We start from the raw sequence: 20563 nt of genomic DNA, 5'->3' as shown, positions 1-20563 counted from the left end.
CTCTGGTGCAGCGTGGATGTCAAGTGTCAGGGTATGGTTGATTACCGTAGAGGTACCCAGTGCAGAATCAGCTGCAGTCCAGGATTGGACTACCGGTGAGGCAGTTGTGCAGTGCAACAGGTGTGCAGTTGAGACACAGCGGTCACTGGGAACAAGTCCAGTTTGGCTGGACCCCTTCTATCATCGTTCATAATTCCAGTTCTGGAATCAGGGTGAAATCGTGGGTTTCGTCTTGGCTGGGACTTGACTCAGGCTCGGTTGCAGCAGGGTAGCTCGGGTCTTGGAGCAAAGGCTGCTTGGTGAATTTTAGCAAAGTCATTCTGGCAGACAGTGAACAGTTGTCTCGCTGGAGCTCACTTGTCTGGTTCAGTAGAATGCTGTGTGCGTTGCGGATTTATCACAGTTCCTTTCAATTTCTTGATGGTCTGTGAGGAGGCACTCTGTGTTGTGAGTTACCTTTTGGCTGTGGAATTTCAGTTCGTTTGGTTGCTGGACAGGCCGGTGTTTGACTGCGTACTGACAGCAGCGGCGTGGGAGTCCATTTAGCTCTGCTTGCGTGGCAGTCGACCATATGCTGCCTGATGTCGGACCCGGCGGTGAGGCGGTCGACAGTAGCTGTCCTCTGGTTGGCTGGAGGCACAGGAAGACGACCACAGCAGCATCCTGTAACAGAGACAGGGGAGAGAGAGAGAGAAAGGGAGGAAAGAATTCAGCGGCTGTCGGCTGGGACAGTCTGATGCCTTTGAGGATGCCGAGATGTCCTGGTGCTGCGGTGTGCAGCCCACATGGTGCGTGACTGGGCATACACTGGCATATCCCCCTTTCTGCACCGTGGCAGCACAAGCCGTGGCGAAGTGATGTCACGAGGTGCATGAAACTGAGTTGTAGGGCCGTTGAGCAGCATGTTCTTGGTGTGCTGCCTGATGTGTCCGACGGCAGGCTTGGGAGGTTGGAGGGGTAAAGAGGTGGTAGTTTCAGAGTTCATTTGGTTAGTCAAAGTCTTTAGTGAGCTGAAAGGTGCAGAGTAGCAAGTTCACCTCTCCATTTGGTGCTGAGGCTGTGCCTTCATGGCTGGCTGCGGGAGTTCTTGTGACCTCTGTGACCTGCCAGTTAGGTTCTCTTGACCTGTATGACTGGAGGGGGAGGGGTTCTTGAACTTGAGCTCAGGCATTCAGTTGTTTAAAGTCTATTAAAGGCTCAAAGCGATCTAACAGATCTTGGGCAATCAGAAGTGGGTACGTGATCGTTCGTGATCGGTACCCTGGGTGAATCAGGCTCATAGGACCAAATGGATGAATGGGAGCAACCTGTTTTGAGCCAGAAGTTGTTTTGGCTGTAGGGTTTTCATTCAGCTCACATGTTTGGGCTTTGAGAGTGCGTTCTTGACTCTTAGCTTTAGCGGTGAGTCTTTCGAAGAGTTGGGCTGACATTAGCGTGATGTTTGAGCTAGTGTCTGAGAGGCCTTCGAGGCTCAAATGATTGTCTCTCGTGGTGGCTATGTAGAGTCTTTTGTGCCACCCCCCTTTTGTTTAGGGTTCCCAGAAGTTTAGGCATCTGGGCTGGTGTTGTGATCGATGAGCGGTTAGGACCGGTCTTGTGTGGGACACCGGACTGTCATGCTCAGGTTGTGCAGCTGTCGGTTGTGGTGGCTGCTTGGTGTTGTCGCTTTGTGATGCGACCGTGAGCTCTGTGGTCTGATGCTGACAAGCGGTGTTCTGGGTGTCTGGCTTGTCTCCTTGTGATGCCTCGTGCAGAAACGCTTTCAGCACCTTCAGGATTTCTGCCGTCTGTGACGTGGTTGCACTGTTGTTATCTGATGTGTGCTCAGACTTGTGCTTACCAGTGGCGTGTTGAGAGGGTACCGCTCTGGGCTGGTTGGGCTTGAGTCTCTTGGTGCTGGGCGGTCCATTCTGGGTCGCCGGCTGGCTTTCAGAAATGTTTCAGAGCTCTTGCTCTGGGGCGTTAGATGAGCACCATGCCTGTTGTGTTGCCCTCTGCTGGCCTGGAACGGTTTAACTCTCAGTGAAGGTGTTAGTGATGTATGGGGTGCCTTCTAGAGGCAGCTCTGAGTCGTGCTCAGAGACAGGTTAGTCTGAGGGTTTTTACACAGTCTTTTCGGACAAAGCCTTTGCTTAATGTGAGCTTTGCGGGCCCAGTCTCGTAGCTGAGGTAGACAGGCTACAAGCACAGGCCAGGGTGCTTATCGACTAACTCACTGTGGGATGCAGGTTTTAAGGGAACAAAGTTCTGAAACTGGTATCCTTTTCATACCTGATGGTTTGCTTCTCGAAGTAGGCTTGCCGAAGTCGGTGGAGTTTCAAGTCGGTCTTACTTGATGTCCACGGTGGTGATAACCCTTGGTCTGATTCTGGATCAGGGAGTTAAGCGATCAAAGCTTATTGCAACAGCTGGTAGTCCATTTTGACAGTCTCTGTTTGACGATCTAGGAAGCTGTGCACCTCGCGACTGGACGTAATCCATATCAAGCAGAATCTGTTTCATGCAGTCATGTTGGTTAGACAGTTTGCAAGTGAAAGTCTTGTCTGCATGTCGTGGGTAGATGCAGGGTCCTGAGTGAATCTTGGGACCTTTCTGGTTAGCTTTGTTGCATCCTTTTTGGGGCCATGCCGTGGTTTGGGGCAGTGGTTCCTTGGCAGGTTGAGGTCGGTTTAAGCAGGGGCTCTGTGGCATTCTGGCACACTTGTTGTGAGTGACTAATGCATGGCCCTAAAAGTTCAGAACTACTGCTTAATAAGTTAGTTAAGTGTTTAGCATAAAGCTAAGTGTCTCTTGTGTCCTTATCTTAGCTGTGCATGTTAGGGCTAAGTCTTGTGTGGTTCCGAGCGTATTTCCTGGAAAGGACATATCCGAGATAAAATAAATAACATAAGGTGGTCCTTATGACTAAATTATTTCTCTGGACTTAGCTGGTGGTCCATTATGGCTCAACGAAGTGAACAATAATAGGAAAAGGACCGCTTTCTTATTTAAATTCTGCTTATTATCGACCCTCAGGACTCTAGTAGTGCCCTAGTAAATTGTTGAAATTACTTGCGTTGCAGGGTCACAAACGAGTGCATTGGTTGAAACTAAGCCAAAATAACAAATAAGGGGGTCTCTGTTTCCTTTCTGGGCCCTATGAGGAATAGAACCACACTCGGACAAGAGAGGAAATGAAATTAAATCATATAGATGACCTAAGGGAATAGCTGCTTGCTATTATCATCAAGGTCGAAGGAATGAAATAATCAATGAGGCAAAATAAAATTAAAATTAAAGCAAAAGGAAATAAAGTGATCAAAACACGGGAATGATCTGAGGTCAAGAGTGTTCAGTGGCATTAGTGACTAAACTTTGGATTTGCTTTGATCAACACTATAGTGGGTTGTAGCGGTTGGGTGTTCAAAACCACATTGTGTGTCCCTCCAAAGCTTTAGTCAACATGCCGATAAAAATTCCTGTTATTCTGTAGTTAGTCACGCAGTTTTCATGTAGTTAAACTTAAGTTTAATTAACAAGGCATCTGCGAAGTTCGCCCTTAACGGTTAGCAAGGAGTATTCCTAACCCTGTGAAGGTAAACTTTAGCTAATAAGAATGGTAAACATGGAAAGTGAGTAATTTAAAACCCTAACTGGTGTTGAGAAAGTATTCTAGAATACTTTGCACTGTGGAACACGAGCGGTGAGTAAGGGTTCACGTAAATGATGCTAACTGTTAACTGTGGAGGTTATTCAGCTTAGCTTATGTTTGATGGGAGCTAGGTAAGGTTAGCTTAGCCGGAGTTAGCTTAGTGCTGGGTTAGTTTAGCTTAGCCTAAGTTAGCTTGATGCTAGGCTAGCCACCCAGGCTGGTTTGCTTACAAAAGTGACATTACAAGGTAATACTTCCTGTGACAAGTTGTCATGGGAGCCAGAGCGTGTCGCTAGGCTAGGTTAGCTTAGCCACCCAGGCTGGTTTGTTTACAAAAGTGACATTACAAGGTAACACTTCCTGTGACAAGTTGTTGTCATGGGAACCAGAGCGTGTCAGAGCAATTCAACAGTATCTGAAGAATGTCTGTATATTTTACATGAATCATGCACGTTTTAATGGGTTAAAAGGAGGCGCCTATACTTTATGATTTTCAAGAACTTTGGTTGCATTCAGTAAAACGCAAATGTGTTTTGGCATTTGCTGATTTTCTCATGGAACTCTGTTCTTTACTTTACACGTCTTCTATTTGTTTACAAAGTAAGGAAATAGATTTGCTGCAAGTCAAAGCTTGTCTTGTTCTATTTGTTTACAGAGTAAGGAAATAGGTTTGCTGCTGAGTCAAAGCTCGTCTAAGCATATATAGGTACGTCTCTCTCATGCATGAGTGTTAGCTCTTCCGCGAGTAACTTGTTTTGATCGTTTGGTGGCTTTCTGCTTGTCGATGCAGCTAAAATTTAGGTGAATTACATCAATCTAACAATAACATTAAGGCCTTTACTTCGTAGAAAGGGGGAGCGTCTCCCAGGTCTACCTACATATAACTCTGTCCTGGGCTTCCTTCGTCAGGAACAGGTTTAGTCATACCGCGATTTGGATTTCTTTTTAACCAAAGCAGAATAGATATCGGTACAGATTACAAGCTGCTGAGGTGATACCTTTGTTACACAGACTTACGCTTTAATGCTGACGTTCTTGATATCAGTTGGGACTCTAAGGCTGTTTTTTTTTTCAAAGTAGAGATGTCAATTCCAGCTATTTGTTTTATCTGCATTTAGATAAGCCAGCGATCAAGATGCGTGTTGCACGTTGCGTTTTAGTTGGGTCGCGATGATCGAGTGCACGCCTGTAGGTTAACAATAGTTAAAACTCGGGTGATTTTACTACACTCTGTCGTCAGGGTAACGTACTGTATGCCCTGTTCGGAGTTGGTGTTTTCTGTAATTCTTCACTGTCACGAAACCTAATGATTAACGGGGCTGATTTAAACAACATCTAGAAACTGTCTGTTTCAAAAGAGTCGTGCACAGTCCGTCGGCCGTTGAGGCTTACATGCCTATCTCAGATTCCTTTAACTTAGTAAAATTCTAATTCTACAAACGCAGAGTCTTGCACGGTGTTCGTGCTGTGTGTCTTCTGGTTCTGCAGTTCAGAATAATTTGGGTTTTGAGGAATTTTTACTGGGGGCCTTCACGCCTCGTTGAGTGGGCATGGTGTGGGGCCGAGAGAACTATGGTGACTGACGGGTTTTTGGAGGGAAAGTTCCTTGAAACTGGCGTCCTCCTCAGTTACAGGTTCGTTGTAAGTTCCACAGAAAACTCGTTCGGAGCCGGTGGTGATGGTACAGGCCCTCCGGGGTCTGTCTTGCGGGGTGTCTGTGTCGTGTTCACCGGTTGGAGACAGCAGGTGAAAGGTCACTGTCTTGTAGATTGTCAGAGATGTTGTGGAAGGCGGGCTTTTCCACCCCCCCTTTTTCAGCTCTTGTGCATTGGCTGAAATGTGCAGACTGGTCAGGGGAAGCTTGTGGTGTGTGTCCTCCCCTTTCCAGTCATGCTGCAGTCTATCAGAGTGTTGCAACTCTGTGGGTCAAGTTCGTGTTCGAGATCTTGTCTCTGCTGAACGAGCTTGTGGGTGGTCGCACGGGCCTCTTGCGCCGGCCGTGGCTTTTGAGTCTCTTTCAGTTCAGTCTCTGCTCTTTGCAAGAGACTTCACTTTGTCGGAGTTTCTCGTTGAATTCTTTTTAGTTCTTTTCTCTGACTATTCTTCTTCAGTCTATGTAGAAAATTAGACAGGGCCGTTTGAAGTCTTTCCACTTCCTTCGGTAGCTCGGGGTAGTTGTCATTCTCGGCGTTACAACCTCGTGCTCCAGGGCGATGCGGCTCCTTTCGCGGAGGCGTGCGTGTGCGTTGAGCTGGTGAGCGAGGTTGTGACGTGTCTGGCCCAGTCTTTGTCAGCTGCTCTTGGCTTGGGGCTCTGAGTCGCTGGTGGCTTTGGGCAGGGATGGAGATGTCATGAATCTCAGCCATGTCTCCAGGTTGTCCCAGGTCGTCCCAGCGGGTTGTGGGACTGTAGGACTGGAACATACTGCCTTCACTGTGGACGAGAGGAACACAACACACACAGACAGACCAATGCCAGTTCGACTACTTTTAACGAGCTATAATACAGGCTAAGCCGTGTATGAGAATTTTGGTTAACTGATGCAGACAGTTAAACCGTTTGGTGGGACAATTTGGGTAGGTCATCATGGGTCTGAATGAAGGTTTTTGACAGGGCGCTAGCTTAGGGGTCACCTGTTGGTGCTAACGACTTGGTTGTCAAACTATTCTTCAGCTTTCCTTGGTGTGTCAGAGAGGTTCTGTCTCTAGGTGAACTGAAAGGAACAGAGCACAACAGAACAGAGCAATGGCAATCTAGCAAAGTTTGAAGTAACATGCAACCATCAGAGATGGGGAGGTCTGTACTGAAATGGCAGTAGTACACCAGCAGTGTTAGAAAGGGGAAGAAGAGAAGGCCTAAGCCTGTTTGGAGCCGGTTTGTGGCTCGGAGAGGAGGAAGCCAACCACTTCAAATTACCAGGGGAATCTCTAGGTTCTGTGGCAAATAGTAAGTGGATGGGTTTTAATACCTTTTCTAGTTTGCCTGGGGTGAAATGAGGTCATTCTGGCCGGAGTCAGCATCGTGGTTGGTCCTTCTGTCGCCCCACCCATGACAGCAGTGTCCCGGGCCTTTCGGTGCATCTGTACCGAGGTACGCCCTCTCAAGCAACTTGACCTCGAACACAACCGGCGGTGCCAGATTGGTGATATCGTGTTGCGGGCCGCACCAACAGAAGATACAGAAAAGTCCGAGACTCACGCTCAGTCAGTGATGGTGACGCAGATTAGACGAACCAGCTCGCTGGACCCCAGGCAGAGATGACTGTCAAATCATCACAGCACGAGAGAGATTTCTACTTGCAAACACAAAACAGAATGAAGAACAAGTGTACTTCAATGTGAATTAAAGCTCCTTTATCTAAATCAAATTGAGTGTTTTTTGTAGAAAAATCAAAGGCAACAGCTTTACTAAAATTATGGTATAAACAAAAAAAGAAATTATGACAATGTTACTTATCAGAATAACCTAGCCTCCATTCAGGAAAGGGATAGAGTGCCGCAATGAAGAACACAGGAGGAAGCGAGCTGTAGTGGCGGGTTTTGGCCACTTCCTGCTAGTGTTTCACCGGGCTGACAGAGAGCTTGGTTTAAATTGCATTCAAACTGATTTAAACACAATTCAAATTGAGCAAATGCATAGGGGTTAAGTAACCATTAGATTAGTAAGGGTACAGTTGTACCGAGACCAGATCAAAATTATTAAAAATAATTTGAGGAGGAAATATAGAAATAAAGCCATAAACAATTCCCAATGGGAAATGAGAGAATTAATTCAAATTAACTTCGAAATTTGTCTGTTTCAAACAAAATTTGAATAAGTGTAGGAAATTAAAGGTTGGTGTCATATTTGATGATAATCACGATTACGGTGAGGGATCAGTGATACCCAGAATACAACCAACAGAGAGAGCCATGCAAAAACAGAGTGATGTTAGCTGATGACTTAGCAAAAGGGGCTGCCACAAGGGGGCGCTTTCCTCTAAGTGGTCATCAGAAGCTGCTAAGACTTAATTCTGAATTTTAAATTCAAACGTGGTTTGAACCAAATTCAAAACAAGTGCACACAGTCAAGGTAAAGAAAATCATGTTATTACAACGAGGCTGTAAATTGCACATGCATTGAAAGTTAGAGAAACTAGTTCAAAATTTCAGTAAGAAAATAGGAATTTTCTAACAGAGAATTTTGAGGAAAAGATGACCTAGCTGTTAGTGTCCACACGATGACGCCACTGCGCTCACACGGGGTAAAGTCAGGACACCGGTGGAAATTTGATACTGCAAAGCACTCAGGGGCGCACCCTAGTGTCTGGCAGTAGTATTACAACCACCTGCTGCCCCTGTGATATTCTCAGCGGGAGAATAATCACAAATATTACGGAATTTTAAATCTCGACGGATTTCTTTCCGGTACTATATTTTACAAGCACGTTTGGCAGGATTTTTTCTTTTCGCTGCGTTGTGCAAAAGAAAACAGGAATTACTCGTCTGTTTCAAAACTCCAAATAACATTTATCACAACTAGTATTAATGATTGGAATGTTTTCAGTTTTGGATTTTTTTGGTGCTATATTTGTTTAAAACACGTTCGCAGGTTTTCTTCGCTGCATTGTGCAAAGGAAAACAGGAATTACTCGTCTGTTTCCTGCTCCAACAGGCATATATCAAATAGCACTTATGATACTATGCTTGGCGGTTTTATACATTGAGTAGCTAAGTCAATGTTTTTTTCAACCAGGAGCTTATCGTTACTCTAACGATTATAATAAGGCCTTTTAAGAACAGTAAAAGAGCATCGTTTTACCGTATCTTGTCTTCGACACTATTCGGAGAATTTCGTCCGGACAGTGGAGTTAAAATTATTAAAAGTGTCGTTTATGCACAGAGGTTTCTCTTCCATCCGTGCCAGAACAAATTTAATACTATGGAAACTGCAGTTTATTTTTAACAATTAACAGTGACTAAAATGTTTGAACATTTAGTAGCTTGTTAAATGTGCTTGACTGAGGCGGCTTTCGTGCCCAGCTCAATCATATCGTGAGTTCGCAAAGCGTTCACTCCGATGCGCGCGTGTAATATTAAATATTACATAAACAATATTAAATAACAATATACACATTAGCTTGAAATTGATTGCTCATAAACAAGTTTGAAATGCCCGCATTCTCCACCAATGTAAAGACTCTGGGTCGGTTCTGATCAGGGGGAAATTTGCATATCATAATTAATAATTGATAATTAATAATTATTCATACAGATTTAGATCAGACCGGTCTTACATGTTAATTTATTAATTTTACCCATATGCATACATGTGCATCTCCGCAATCCACCACAAATTAATTGTTATTGATTGCAAGGACCACGTTTTACAAGACAGGTAAAATCAATTAGCTCAATTAAGTTATATAGCTTGTGAAAACAAATTCTGTGGCCACTAGAATCTGCCTTCCCGGCTATATAACCAAATACCCTCTTAGGTATTTATAGTTCTGTAAAGCGTGTAGCTTTAAATCGACATTTCATTGACCCGTATCATGAGCAAGACAATCAGTCAAGGTAAGCATATTTTGTATTTAATAAAGTTCCTACTTAAGCATTCACTACGTTACAATGATACATGTATTTACAAACATTAAAACACAAACTAAGACGACGCAGAGCGTTTAGACAATGGATACGCGCAAGTTAAGTGAGTTTGAGAGAGAGAGTGAGAGAGAGAGTGAGTTGTAAGAGAGAGAGAGAGTTACGTTCATCAAAACAGTCAGTTAACCTTTCTTGACACCCCAAAAACATCTTCTTAATGCTTCTTAGAAGCTCTAAAGGAAGGTATACTTGCAAGGCACATGTGGTCTGTGTGAGTCGTGGGCTCGTTGCTCGACCCGTTCGGGCCACGTGTCGGCTAGAGGTGCGCCGGTCCGGCGCGCGTGCGTCACGTGAAGCGCGGCCGCGGCATGTTGGTGCGGCCCGTCCCGGCTCGTTCATGGCTGCTTTGTTCCGTGGGGAGTCACGTGGCGTTCGTCGGCATTTAGCGCCAGTGTTTGAAAGGCTGAGAGTCTTTGAGGTGACGTTACCCGAGGAGATAGTTCGGCAAAGTCCACTTCCTTTCCTGGAAGACGAACTTGGTAGTCCACTTGAGGAAAAGATGAAACTTTTAGACGAACAAAAGGAAAGACCCATGGTTGGATCAGAGTCCCGTGAGGTTTACATGTTGAGCGCTGGACAGTTCAGAAGAGAGAGAGGGCGGACCTGCGTTCTCACATTTATCACCTTGGAGAAATCCATCCCCTTCCTGTTGGCTTGAGCCAATCGGAGAGTGGATATTACACGCGAGAAGCCTTCTTTTATGGTCCTTTTTATGGTCCTTTGTTCCTCAGCGCGCGCTTCTTGTGGAAGGGGGTGTGTTCTATAATAACAATTTGATCTTCATTGGCAGTAAAACGAATTAAAAATACACTTTACTTTACATCTCTATGCATATTCGAGTGTTTCATTTAATAAGCATTCTAGAGATATCAAGGAACATTATGTCATATCAAAGGAATATACACTTATGTTTCAAATGCATGACGAAGGTGTTTTTAATTCCTATTTAAACTGTGACCAAACAAAGTTATTTCACTGTGACATGGGGAAGACACATATACACAAAAACCATTGAATACCTTTGTTAAATGTCTTTAAAACCAAAAGAGATGTATTTCTCTTTGTTCAGAGACATTAGTTTGTCCACATTCCATTGGTCCCATAAAAGTCTTGTAACTCGATGCCACTGAGGTACGTGGATGAATGTGTATGTGTGTGTGTGTGTGTGTGTGTGGGGGGGGGGGGGGGCTTGATTCGCCTGGCGAAAATCCTTACAAGGGTTAAAATCCTGAAATTGAATACATTTTTGGTAGTTATGATGAGGACTGATGCTGGTTAAAAGATTTAACTTGGTAAAAGTGGAAAATAATAATAATATATAATATTTTAGGCAATGTTTAATATGTGGCCATTTTTGGTCCTTAATGCACTCAACGGTGTTAAAAATCTAATGCAGCACAAGGGTTAAACTCGTCAGTATATTTTTGGCCATCATTTGGACGGGGTCCGCTACAACAGGCTTGTATTAATAGTGGATAAAAGCAGATTACAAATACGTTATAATAACCGTGATTAAACTTAACTATAGCTGTTCTATCTACACACAGCATATGTTCTTTTGCTCTCTGGGCATTATTGTACGACTCCTGGTCAAAATGAACACCGCTACCGAGAGTTTGTTTTATATTATCATTCTGTGAGATGAGATTGTCCTGACAGAGCTCGAGCTTTAAATGCCATTCTCATTTGCATTTAAAGGAATGCACACTAAAACAGCATGTTTTTCTGAGCCCCAAAAAGTGACAATTTAAACATGCTGTAAAAATGATCTGATGGGTATTTGAGCTCAACACTTCACATACACACTCTGGGGACATCAGACTTATTTTTACAACTTGTGAAAAGGGGCATAATAGGTGCCCTTTAAAGCATATTCTGCTTTTGAGAGTCTAATGCCCCATAGTTAACATTGCTGTACTTATACTACTACTATTAACAATGATTAAATAGCATAGTTAGTTTTGTTATTCTGTGCTTGACAGTTTTGAGTTGAGGCTTGTTCATACATAATGTGAAACGAGTCCACCAAGTGCTTAACAGATTTTCTGACAGGGGAGAGATGACTTATCAATTATTATTTTTATTAAGAGTCTTAAGACTGGAGCACTATTGCACTATATCAATGTAAATTGAGACAAACTCAAAGAGATTTGTGTTTTGCAGCAAATGTTGTCGAAGTGCCCGTGGAAAGAATACAAGTCAGACACCGGAAAGCCCTATTACTATAACTCACAGACTAAAGAGTCTCGCTGGACTAAACCCAAAGAACTGGAGGACCTGGAGGGTCAGTACACAAAGTTGTTGTTACACAAACACACATCAGAAAATCTTACTTGAGGAAATGGTTTAACTTTTTTTTTTCCTCTCTTTTCTTTAGCGATGATAAAGGCAGAGGAAAATGGGTGAGCATCAGCTTTTTTTTACTAAGACCATAAAGGCTGTCATTTACTCAGCCTCATGTTGGGCCAAACCTATTGGTCTTTTTGTTTTTCAAAACACAAATGAAGTTATTTTTAAAGATGAACTGAACTGAAATTTGAGAAAAGGTGATATAACAGATGTATTTTATTTATTCTCATTGGTACAATTTTTAAAATGGCAGAATTTGTTAAAAGGGATAAAATGGTACATTGAAAGTGTTGTTTTTGTTACACGGGCGCCGCCATGTTGGATTTCAACGTTCGACTACGTCACTGGCATGGTAAGCCACTCCGTTGCCTACCCGCACCAGCAGAACAGCCGTAGCTTGTAAACAGTCTGAGGCTCGCTGAGCAGACATGGCTGAGGAAACAGATTTTTTAGCGACACACTATTTAGAGATGTGTACTTTCGTCAATGAGTACATGAAACGTCTGACAATGCACGAAATGTTTTATTTACACAAGTTACAAGTTCAATGCATCACGTTAACGTTACTCGAATCCTTGATATTCGGGTGAGGGGGAAAAGATCCCTGATGTATAGTTCACTGTAAAGGATGGGATTCTCCTTCCTAAATGCACCCTTGCCCATAGAGTGAACTGCCAGTACGCTGTTAATCTAAACAATCTGAGAAAAGTCTAACAAGTTAGCCCAGCCGTCACCTATTCGTAAAATACCCTGCTACTTATGGGGCGGTCCAGCGTCTCAGCTCGGAGATCCATAAGAGACAGCATAGCCTCCTTCAACACGTTTCTCTCACTGAACAGCATCCGAAATGAACGGTGCATGGTGATGCATTTTTCGCCGATCAATAAATGTCCATGTTGACCTCTCTGCAACAGATCGTCTCCGTGCAGTGTCTATGCTCCACAGCGCTCGCGCCCACAGTCACTTTCCCCCAAACGATCCTGTACTGCAAGTGAAGCCTGAAACTGATCGTCCTCCATGTGGTGGTAGTTAGACACTACCGGCCTGTCCCTCACGGGCTCAAATGAGTAATCCATGCCGTTAAAAGCGCTCATTTTCGTCTGTGTATACAGGACCTACAGCTGTTGTCTATGGCGTTCTGCGGGTCCTACCATGCCAGTGACGTCATCGGAACTGCCAGCGCTAACAAGCGCAATTTTGCGTTGCTTAAAAAAGCTATATTAATATATATTTTAAAAAAATGTTTAGTGTAATTTACTTTTAATTGTCATAAACAACACGTTTTCAACGTCGATATTTTTCAGTTCAGTTCATCTTTAACATTAATCCATGATTTCTGTCCATCCATTGAAAATTACTTTCACCAAAATCTTAGTGGAATTAAAAATGTTTAATGATTTTTTAATTTAAACACAGTTGTCAAACCAGAAACTTTGCAATGTGTAGTTAGCAGCAAGATTCCTGCCATCATCATTTTTAATATAAATTAATTTCAACATAGCAAATATATAGGTTTTGGAAGGGTAAGGTAGTAATTTGTGAATTCCAATTTAACAAAGTAGACTTTTCATACACATTTTATTTCATTTCAAAGATGACCCAATTATAATGACCTTTACTGATGTCTGTTAAAGGACGGCTGATGTTGTGGCTCCTGGCACCACCCCTGTTCTTCCATCTCAGATCGAGCCTCCTGTTACTGTGGCGGCAGTTGCTGAGACAGAAGTTGCCATGGCGACGGGCATCTCAGAGGAACCGCCGTCTCACGTGCCCGCTCAGGTTGCTGAGGTCAGCAGTGATGTCATCGTTAACTCCACTGAGGAAATGCCCAGCGTAGAGACACAACCCAGGTAATGAACATCTCACCGTGAAGAACAGATAAATACACTACCATTTATTTAAATAGATTAAAACGGATATATTGTGAAAAAATATAACAATTCAAAATAATTGTTTATGTTTGAATATATTTTAAAATGTGATTGATTATTGTCAAGTTGAATTTTCAGCATCATTACTCCAGTCTTCAGTGTCACATGATCTTTCAGAAATCATTCTAAAATATTTTAAATTGGAATAATATTTCACAATACAATCATAATTGTGCCTATTTGTAATTTCTTGAAGGGATACTTCACCCTTCAATTGGGTCATTTATGCAGTAGAAATGTGAAATTATTTTAGAAGTTGGTGTCTTCTAGAGAAAAGACAGAAAATGTATTTTTGGCTGATGTGGATGAAAGACAACTCCCAGAATGCACTTGCTCTACTGGCTGTTGTCTCTAGCCTCTGGCCTCCAATGACACTAGAAGATTTTTGCTTCATCTGAGTTTTTTTCCATATTTTTTGATTTCTTTCCTTCCGTTGACAGCTATGCAACTACCAATTTGACACTTTAAAAAGTTCATAAAGACATTGTAAAACCAATCATTAGTTAAGTAAGGGTTAATGCCCGACGAGGTGTCCATTGTCAGGTTTTAATGGACGACGGCGAGGCGTGAACCGGCCGACGCGCAGCGGAGGACGGTTGCCTCCGCCGAAGTCCATTAAAACCTGACAATGGACACCTCGAAGGGCATTAACCCGCTTATACCATGGTCACTTGCCAAATAATTTTTTTTAAAACATTAGCTGCTAGTTTATATTTTAATTAGGCTAAATCAAGTTTTTACAAATAATAACTCGTCTAGTTTATTTAGCAACCGGAGATATTTATAGTCCGCTCAGCTTGTAGAACTCTTCAGGTTCAAAAATGCATTTGCATTGGTTGTCTGGACTGCAGCGTAAAACTCCCGCAGGGTCTCATTCAGAGCAGCAGCGGTGTAATTTTCTTTGCGACGTTACTCCGTTTTATTTACATTTTTTCTTTCTTCAGCAGCATCCCAGTCGTCAAAGTTGTCATATTCTCCATAAATGTTAAAAGAAATAACGAAGTCGCTCATTGTTGTATTAGTAGGCTGTGTAATATCTAACTAACGTTAGGCTAGATGTTTGTTTTGATAGAGCAAATTATTAACGGATACTTTGACGTTTGACTGCCTGTTGCTATGGTTACTCACAGCTGTTGTAGGCAGCGCATTTATTTATTCATTTCGAATGGTAAACAGGCAGTTTCACCAGAACTACTTTACTAGGTGTCCTCTATCACTTTTTAACGGACACCCTGCAGCCAATCAGAATCGAGTATTCACCCAGACCATGGTATAATCACTTTTAATCTCTAACATTTCATTAATTCATAGTCTTACATGATTCACCTTTCTCCATCTAGTCATATGCTGATGATTGTGCTACATTGTTTCCTGTTGAAAATTCAGATTCAGTTTATGATATAAGCGTTGGGAATTGTCTTGTGCCACAATGCTCATTTTTCTTCAAAAGTTTACTTTAGTTTTGTAATTATTATTATCATTATTCATTTATTTATTTATTTATTTTTCAGTAATGATGTTTCTAAGGAGGAGAGACCTGAGCTGGTGAAGAAAGTTTACAAGTGGAATACGAAAGAGGAGGCAAAGCAGGCCTTCAAAGAACTGTTGAAAGAAAAGGTAATTTTTTTTTTTTTTGCTCTCTCTCCCCCCTGCTGTGAGGAGGGAGGTGTTGATATTCCAACTGGGTGTTTCTAAATTTAGTGTGTTTTAATTTGCCACACAAAGTGCTCCTGTGAGAGCCACGGTTGTTTAATTGCTGTGAGTGTGATTAGACTGGAGTGAGTGAAACAGAAGACGGTGGAATCGCACGCTTCACAGACCCCCGACAGCCTTTCAGAGAGACACACTCATAATCAAGAACTTGTGTGATGTCAACATGGAGATCTACTTCTCCTAACCTTATTGCTCTTTTCTTTTCTTTTCCGCCTTTCTGCTAACTTAATGCCCCTCTCTGTGGATGCCCATTTATGACTCTCAACAATCACACGAGATATCACTCTAATTACTTTACTCGGGTCAAATAAAAATCTTTTATTCTACCTGATGAAAAATGTCTCGTTAATTGTAATTTAGCAAATCTAAATGAATTCCACCTTGGAAGTTTACAATAAAGCACTGTCTTATATTTAAAAAGCTTTTCTCTTTTTATGCCAACCCCAAATGTTTTCCCAAGCATTTCTTGAATCATTGAGTAGCCTTATATAATTTTAAGTCTGGTTTTAAGTAACTTTCCATCTTTCTCCTTCTGTAACTAGGGTGTTTCCTCCAATGCATCATGGGAGCAGGCAATGAAGCTGATAATTAATGACCCTCGTTACAGGTATGCAAATGCTGCATCGCATTATTGTCATTTGATAGCGTTTACATCCGGAGCACTGCATTGAAACTCGCATCTCTTTCCGTGTGTGTGCGCGCATGCAGTGCTCTTCCCAAGCTGAGTGAAAAGAAACAGGCGTTCAATGCTTATAAAGTCCAGACAGAGAAAGAAGAAAAAGAAGAGGCCAGAATCAAATACAAGGAGTCTAAAGAGACGTTCCAGCGCTTTCTGGAGAACCATGAGAAGATGACTTCAACCACACGATACAAGTGAGTGTTTTCAGCTCTTTTGATGATGCAACGTTAAACAATTCCCACAAGGTATACCTTATTCTATAGGTTAAGGAGGTTTGAACAAACACCCTAGCAATTGCATAGCAATACTTACAAAAATACCAAGTAACCTTAGCCACGGGCACCCATCCGCATCACCTTCATAGTGGAGAGTATCTAGTTTTTAATCTAGTATTACTATAAACAAGCTTACTGATTTTTTTTCAGCTCTGTGTTTGTTCTCTTTATGTCATTGATTCAGAGCAGTTGAACTTTACTCCCTCACTTACTTAGGTGATTAAAATCACATTAGTGTTGTCATGGTGACATGTTGAGAGGTTGTGGTGATGTCACGGAGTTAAATGATGTTATTGGTTTAAATCTCACTTTTAATCAGGCTTTAAATAGCAGTGTTGTTTTTGTGAGTTCCTGTCTGCACTGTGTCATGAGGTCTCGTAGATGCTCTCCATTATTAATTAGTAGTTATATGATGTTAAAATGCTGTAATGTCACTGCCCCCTACTGACTAACACTTGAATTGCAGCATTGTACTTGCACAGATGAAATTGTTGTTTATAAAAAAAGTGGCTTGTTTTAAGCGGATGGGTTGTTTGTAAAGAAAATGTGTGTCTTTGTGCAGGAAAGCGGAACAGATGTTTGCCGATCAGGAAGTGTGGTCATGTGTTCCTGAGAGAGACAGGCTGGAGATCTATGAAGATGTGCTCTTCTATCTGGCTAAGAAAGAGAAGGTTTGATTGATGGAATCTGGTTTTCAATGCTCTCTAATACATATTTACACTAATAACATAATTACCTACTAATTCCTTTTTTTCCCTTCTATTTAACAATTTAAATGTTGATATATTTTTCAGTTGGATGCATTTGAACATGCAAACTTCAATTATAAAGCAATAAACCTGATATGACTAGGGTCGGGTATCGAGAATCGAGTATCGACTGGAACCGAGACTAACTTTTCGTTTTTCCCGGAATCGTTCAAAAGTAAAAATTTCGATTCCTAGTTTCGATATTCACAGTCCGCCGAGCGGAAGAAGAAACCGCTGAACAACACCAACGAAGAAGCGTCTACCGGAAGTGTTGGCATAACCACGCGAGTCGAACACGAGTACCTTACGTCGGTGATCCAAAGTGTGGCTTCACTTTTCTTAAAATAATGAAATCTCGGCAAAATGCAAAATTTGTGACCAAAGGAGTATTTTTACAGAAGGAGTATTTCCTTCAGAAAGGCCGTTGGTTAGCAAGGTTAGCTAAACTTTTTTGACCCTGCCTCTTAAAAGAATCGGAATCGAGAATCGTTAGGAACCGGAATCGAAACAAGGAATCGGAATCAGAATCGTTCAAATTTAAACGATACCCAACCCTAGATATGACTGATAAAATAAAATAAAAAAACCTGATAAATGTTTTTTTTCTTCACATTGGCTATAATCATATGAATGGCACCCTGTTATTAAATGCTTTTTGCAACCTCATTTTGCCAAGATAACATCTCTTCTCCTATAATGCCTGATGAGTTTGGAGAATACCTGATAAGAGATCATTCCTTTACACAGAATCTCTCTAGATTCTTCAGATTCCCAGGTCCTGTGCCTGTGACCCTTTTTGTGCCCAGTGACCCTTTTTCATGTTGATTTTTTAAGTTTGCTGAAGTTTTGATCATTGTCCTGATGGATGATCCAACCACAGCCCATAATATGATTTCAAGCTGAGGTTGTCAGGTTTGAAAAGTAGATTTTTTTTTATCTGGTGTTTAATGGAATCCATGATGACATGTATCTGAACAAGAAGTCCAGGACCTCTAGCAAAAAAAAAAAAAAAAAAAAAAGGCCCAGGTCATTAAAGATTCAGCTGTATATCTAACCGTAGGCATGGGGTACTTTTCATCCCTGTGTGCACCAAACACATCTGGTGTATTTTCTGCCAAAAATCTCTCTTTTTTTTTTTTAGTCTCATCTGACCATAAAATCCTGTCCTGTTTGAAGTTCCAGTCTTGTCTGAGAATTAAATATGATTGTTGAAGTTTGTTTTTGGTGCTGTGATCATTTTATTTTTTAGGCTTTCTGACCCCAAGACAACCAATTTTTGCAATCCTCCAGCTGTGATCATTGGTGAATATAAAGACAAATGTTCTCTACAGGCAGATCTGTATAATCTTTAGTTGATTGGAACTTCTTAATGGGAAATGTGAGTTTTTGTAGATATTTTCTTCCAGTCAACAATCTTTTGCTGCACATCAGAACTATATTATTTGGTTTTACTCATTGTGATGGATGATTAATGGCCTTCTAGTTTCACAGGAGTATACAACTGAGGAAAAACAGTCAAGACTGGACACTTTCATGTTCCTAGTCACCCTTCTGTGATAAATGTAAAGTGGAATGTATATATTGAGATATTTTACTCATAAGAATTTCTAGTGGTGCCAATAATTGTGGCCAACATGGATTAGAGAAAAACATTTCATAATGTGATCAATTATTTTACTTCAATGAAAGATTTTAGCAAATTTTTTGGAATGAAATAAGATAAACAATGTAGATTTATTTTCACAGCCATCTTTGATCATATTTATCAAGGGTGCCACTATTTCTGACCAGAATATCATCATCAATATCAATAAATATGATCAAAATATGTCCGTGAAAAAAAAAAAAAACTCTCTCTCTATATATATATATATATATATATACAGTCGAGCCCAGAATTAATCAAACCCCTGGTAAATAATCTGCATTGTTTATCCTTTTGGTCTTTCATTCATAAAATTGGCAAAATCCTAACCTTTCGTTTAAGTAATAGAATTGAAGGTGGGGGAGAAATCACATTATAAAATATTTTTTTTTTCTCAAACACATTGGCCACAATTATTCATACCCCTAGAATTTTTTATGAATAAAATGTCTATGAAGTATATTCCCATTAATGTTTACCGTTTTTAGCACACTAGGAACATGAAATTGTCCAGTCATGACTTCTTGTTTCACAGGAGTTTAAATATGAGGAAGCACAAAGGCAAAATTTCCTGAATCATCCATTACAATGAGTAAAACCAAAGAACATGGTTCTGATGTGCATCAAAAGATTGTTGAGCTTCACAAAATAGAAAGTGGATTAAGAAAAATAGTTAAAGAATTGAAAATTCCCGTTTTGACCATCAGGGCAATAAGTAAGAAGTTAAAATCAACTGAAGATGTTACGATTCTGCCAGGAAGAGGATCTGAGTCTATATTTTCTTAATGGAAGGTGAAGATGAAAGTTTGAGTGGCCAAAGAATCTTCAAGGATCCCAGATGGAGAACTGCAGAGAGTCTTGGGGGTCAGAAAGCCTAAAAAAGTAGCCTAAAAAAATTTATCAAACAACCCCTGCATCGCCACATGTTATTTGAGAGGGTTTCAAGAAAAATCCTCCTCGCTCCTCCATAAACAAACTCTAGCATATTCAGTGGTCAGACACGACTGGATCTTCAAACGGCACAGGGTTCTGTGGTCAGATGAGACTAAAAAAATAGCTTTTTAGCAGAAAACACACTAGATGGTTTTGGTACAATTTAATATACCATTGGATCTTTAATGTTGGGAGCCTATTTTTCTGCAGTAGGTCCTGGACTTCCTATTCAGACACATGGCATTGTGGATTCTATCAAATATCAACAGATAAAAAATCAAAACCTGGCGGCTTCTGATAGAAATCTTATAATGGGCCGTGGTTGGATCTTCCATCAGGACAACGAAACAAAACAAACATCAAAATCAACACAAAAATGTGTTAGGGAGCACAAAATGAAGCTTCTGCCATGACCGTCCCTGACCCTGACCTGAACCATATAAAAAATGAGTGGTCTGAACTGAAGAGAAGAAGCACCAACATGGATCTGGGAATCTGAAGGATCTGGAGAGATTCTGTATGGAGGAATGGTCTCTGATCTCTTGTCAGGTGTTCTCCAAACTCATCAGGCATTATAGCAGAAAACTCAGAGCAGTTATCTTGGCAAAACGAGATTGCAAAAAGGTAGGGGTGGGCGATATGACCAAAATTGTGTTTCACGATATGACTAATTTTATTTCACGGTAACTATATATTTCACGATATAGTTATTTATATAGTTATCCTCAAAAAAAAAAGGCAAAAAGGGATTTGTATAATAAATAAACCCAAATACTTTAGAAATGAAAAGTATGTCACCTTGTTTTATTTTTATTTTATTTGGTAAATTATTTATTTGATAAACTATTTTTATATCAAAATATAGTAAACAAACACTCATAAACTTTTAGATGAACTTCCCACAACAGATTGATATTAAATACCACTCATAGGTGCCTTTCAACTTTAAATAATTTTTCAATCTCATGCATTGCTTTACTTCATCAATCAGTTTATAATATATATAATATAATTAT

At 41.1% G+C, this 20563-nt stretch overlaps 1 protein-coding gene across 3 annotated transcripts in view; it reads left to right on the top strand.

Moving 5' to 3' along the window:
- Positions 1-20563, top strand: part of prpf40a (PRP40 pre-mRNA processing factor 40 homolog A) — a 60822-nt gene that overhangs the window by 20382 nt on the left and 19877 nt on the right. For all 3 annotated transcript variants that reach the window (XM_089133023.1, XM_089133024.1, XM_089133022.1), the window contains 7 exons: positions 11437-11557; positions 11651-11675; positions 13257-13472; positions 15065-15170; positions 15809-15873; positions 15975-16139; positions 16783-16891. In XM_089133023.1, the coding sequence (XP_088989149.1) occupies positions 11437-11557; positions 11651-11675; positions 13257-13472; positions 15065-15170; positions 15809-15873; positions 15975-16139; positions 16783-16891 (807 nt within the window). The remainder of the gene's footprint in view (positions 1-11436; positions 11558-11650; positions 11676-13256; positions 13473-15064; positions 15171-15808; positions 15874-15974; positions 16140-16782; positions 16892-20563) is intronic.

Source organism: Pimephales promelas, chromosome 7 (genome assembly GCF_988280905.1).
Source record: "Pimephales promelas chromosome 7, fPimPro1.hap1.1, whole genome shotgun sequence".
NCBI classification, from domain to species: Eukaryota; Metazoa; Chordata; class Actinopteri; order Cypriniformes; family Leuciscidae; genus Pimephales; species Pimephales promelas.
This window is presented reverse-complemented; position numbering and strand designations above follow the sequence as displayed.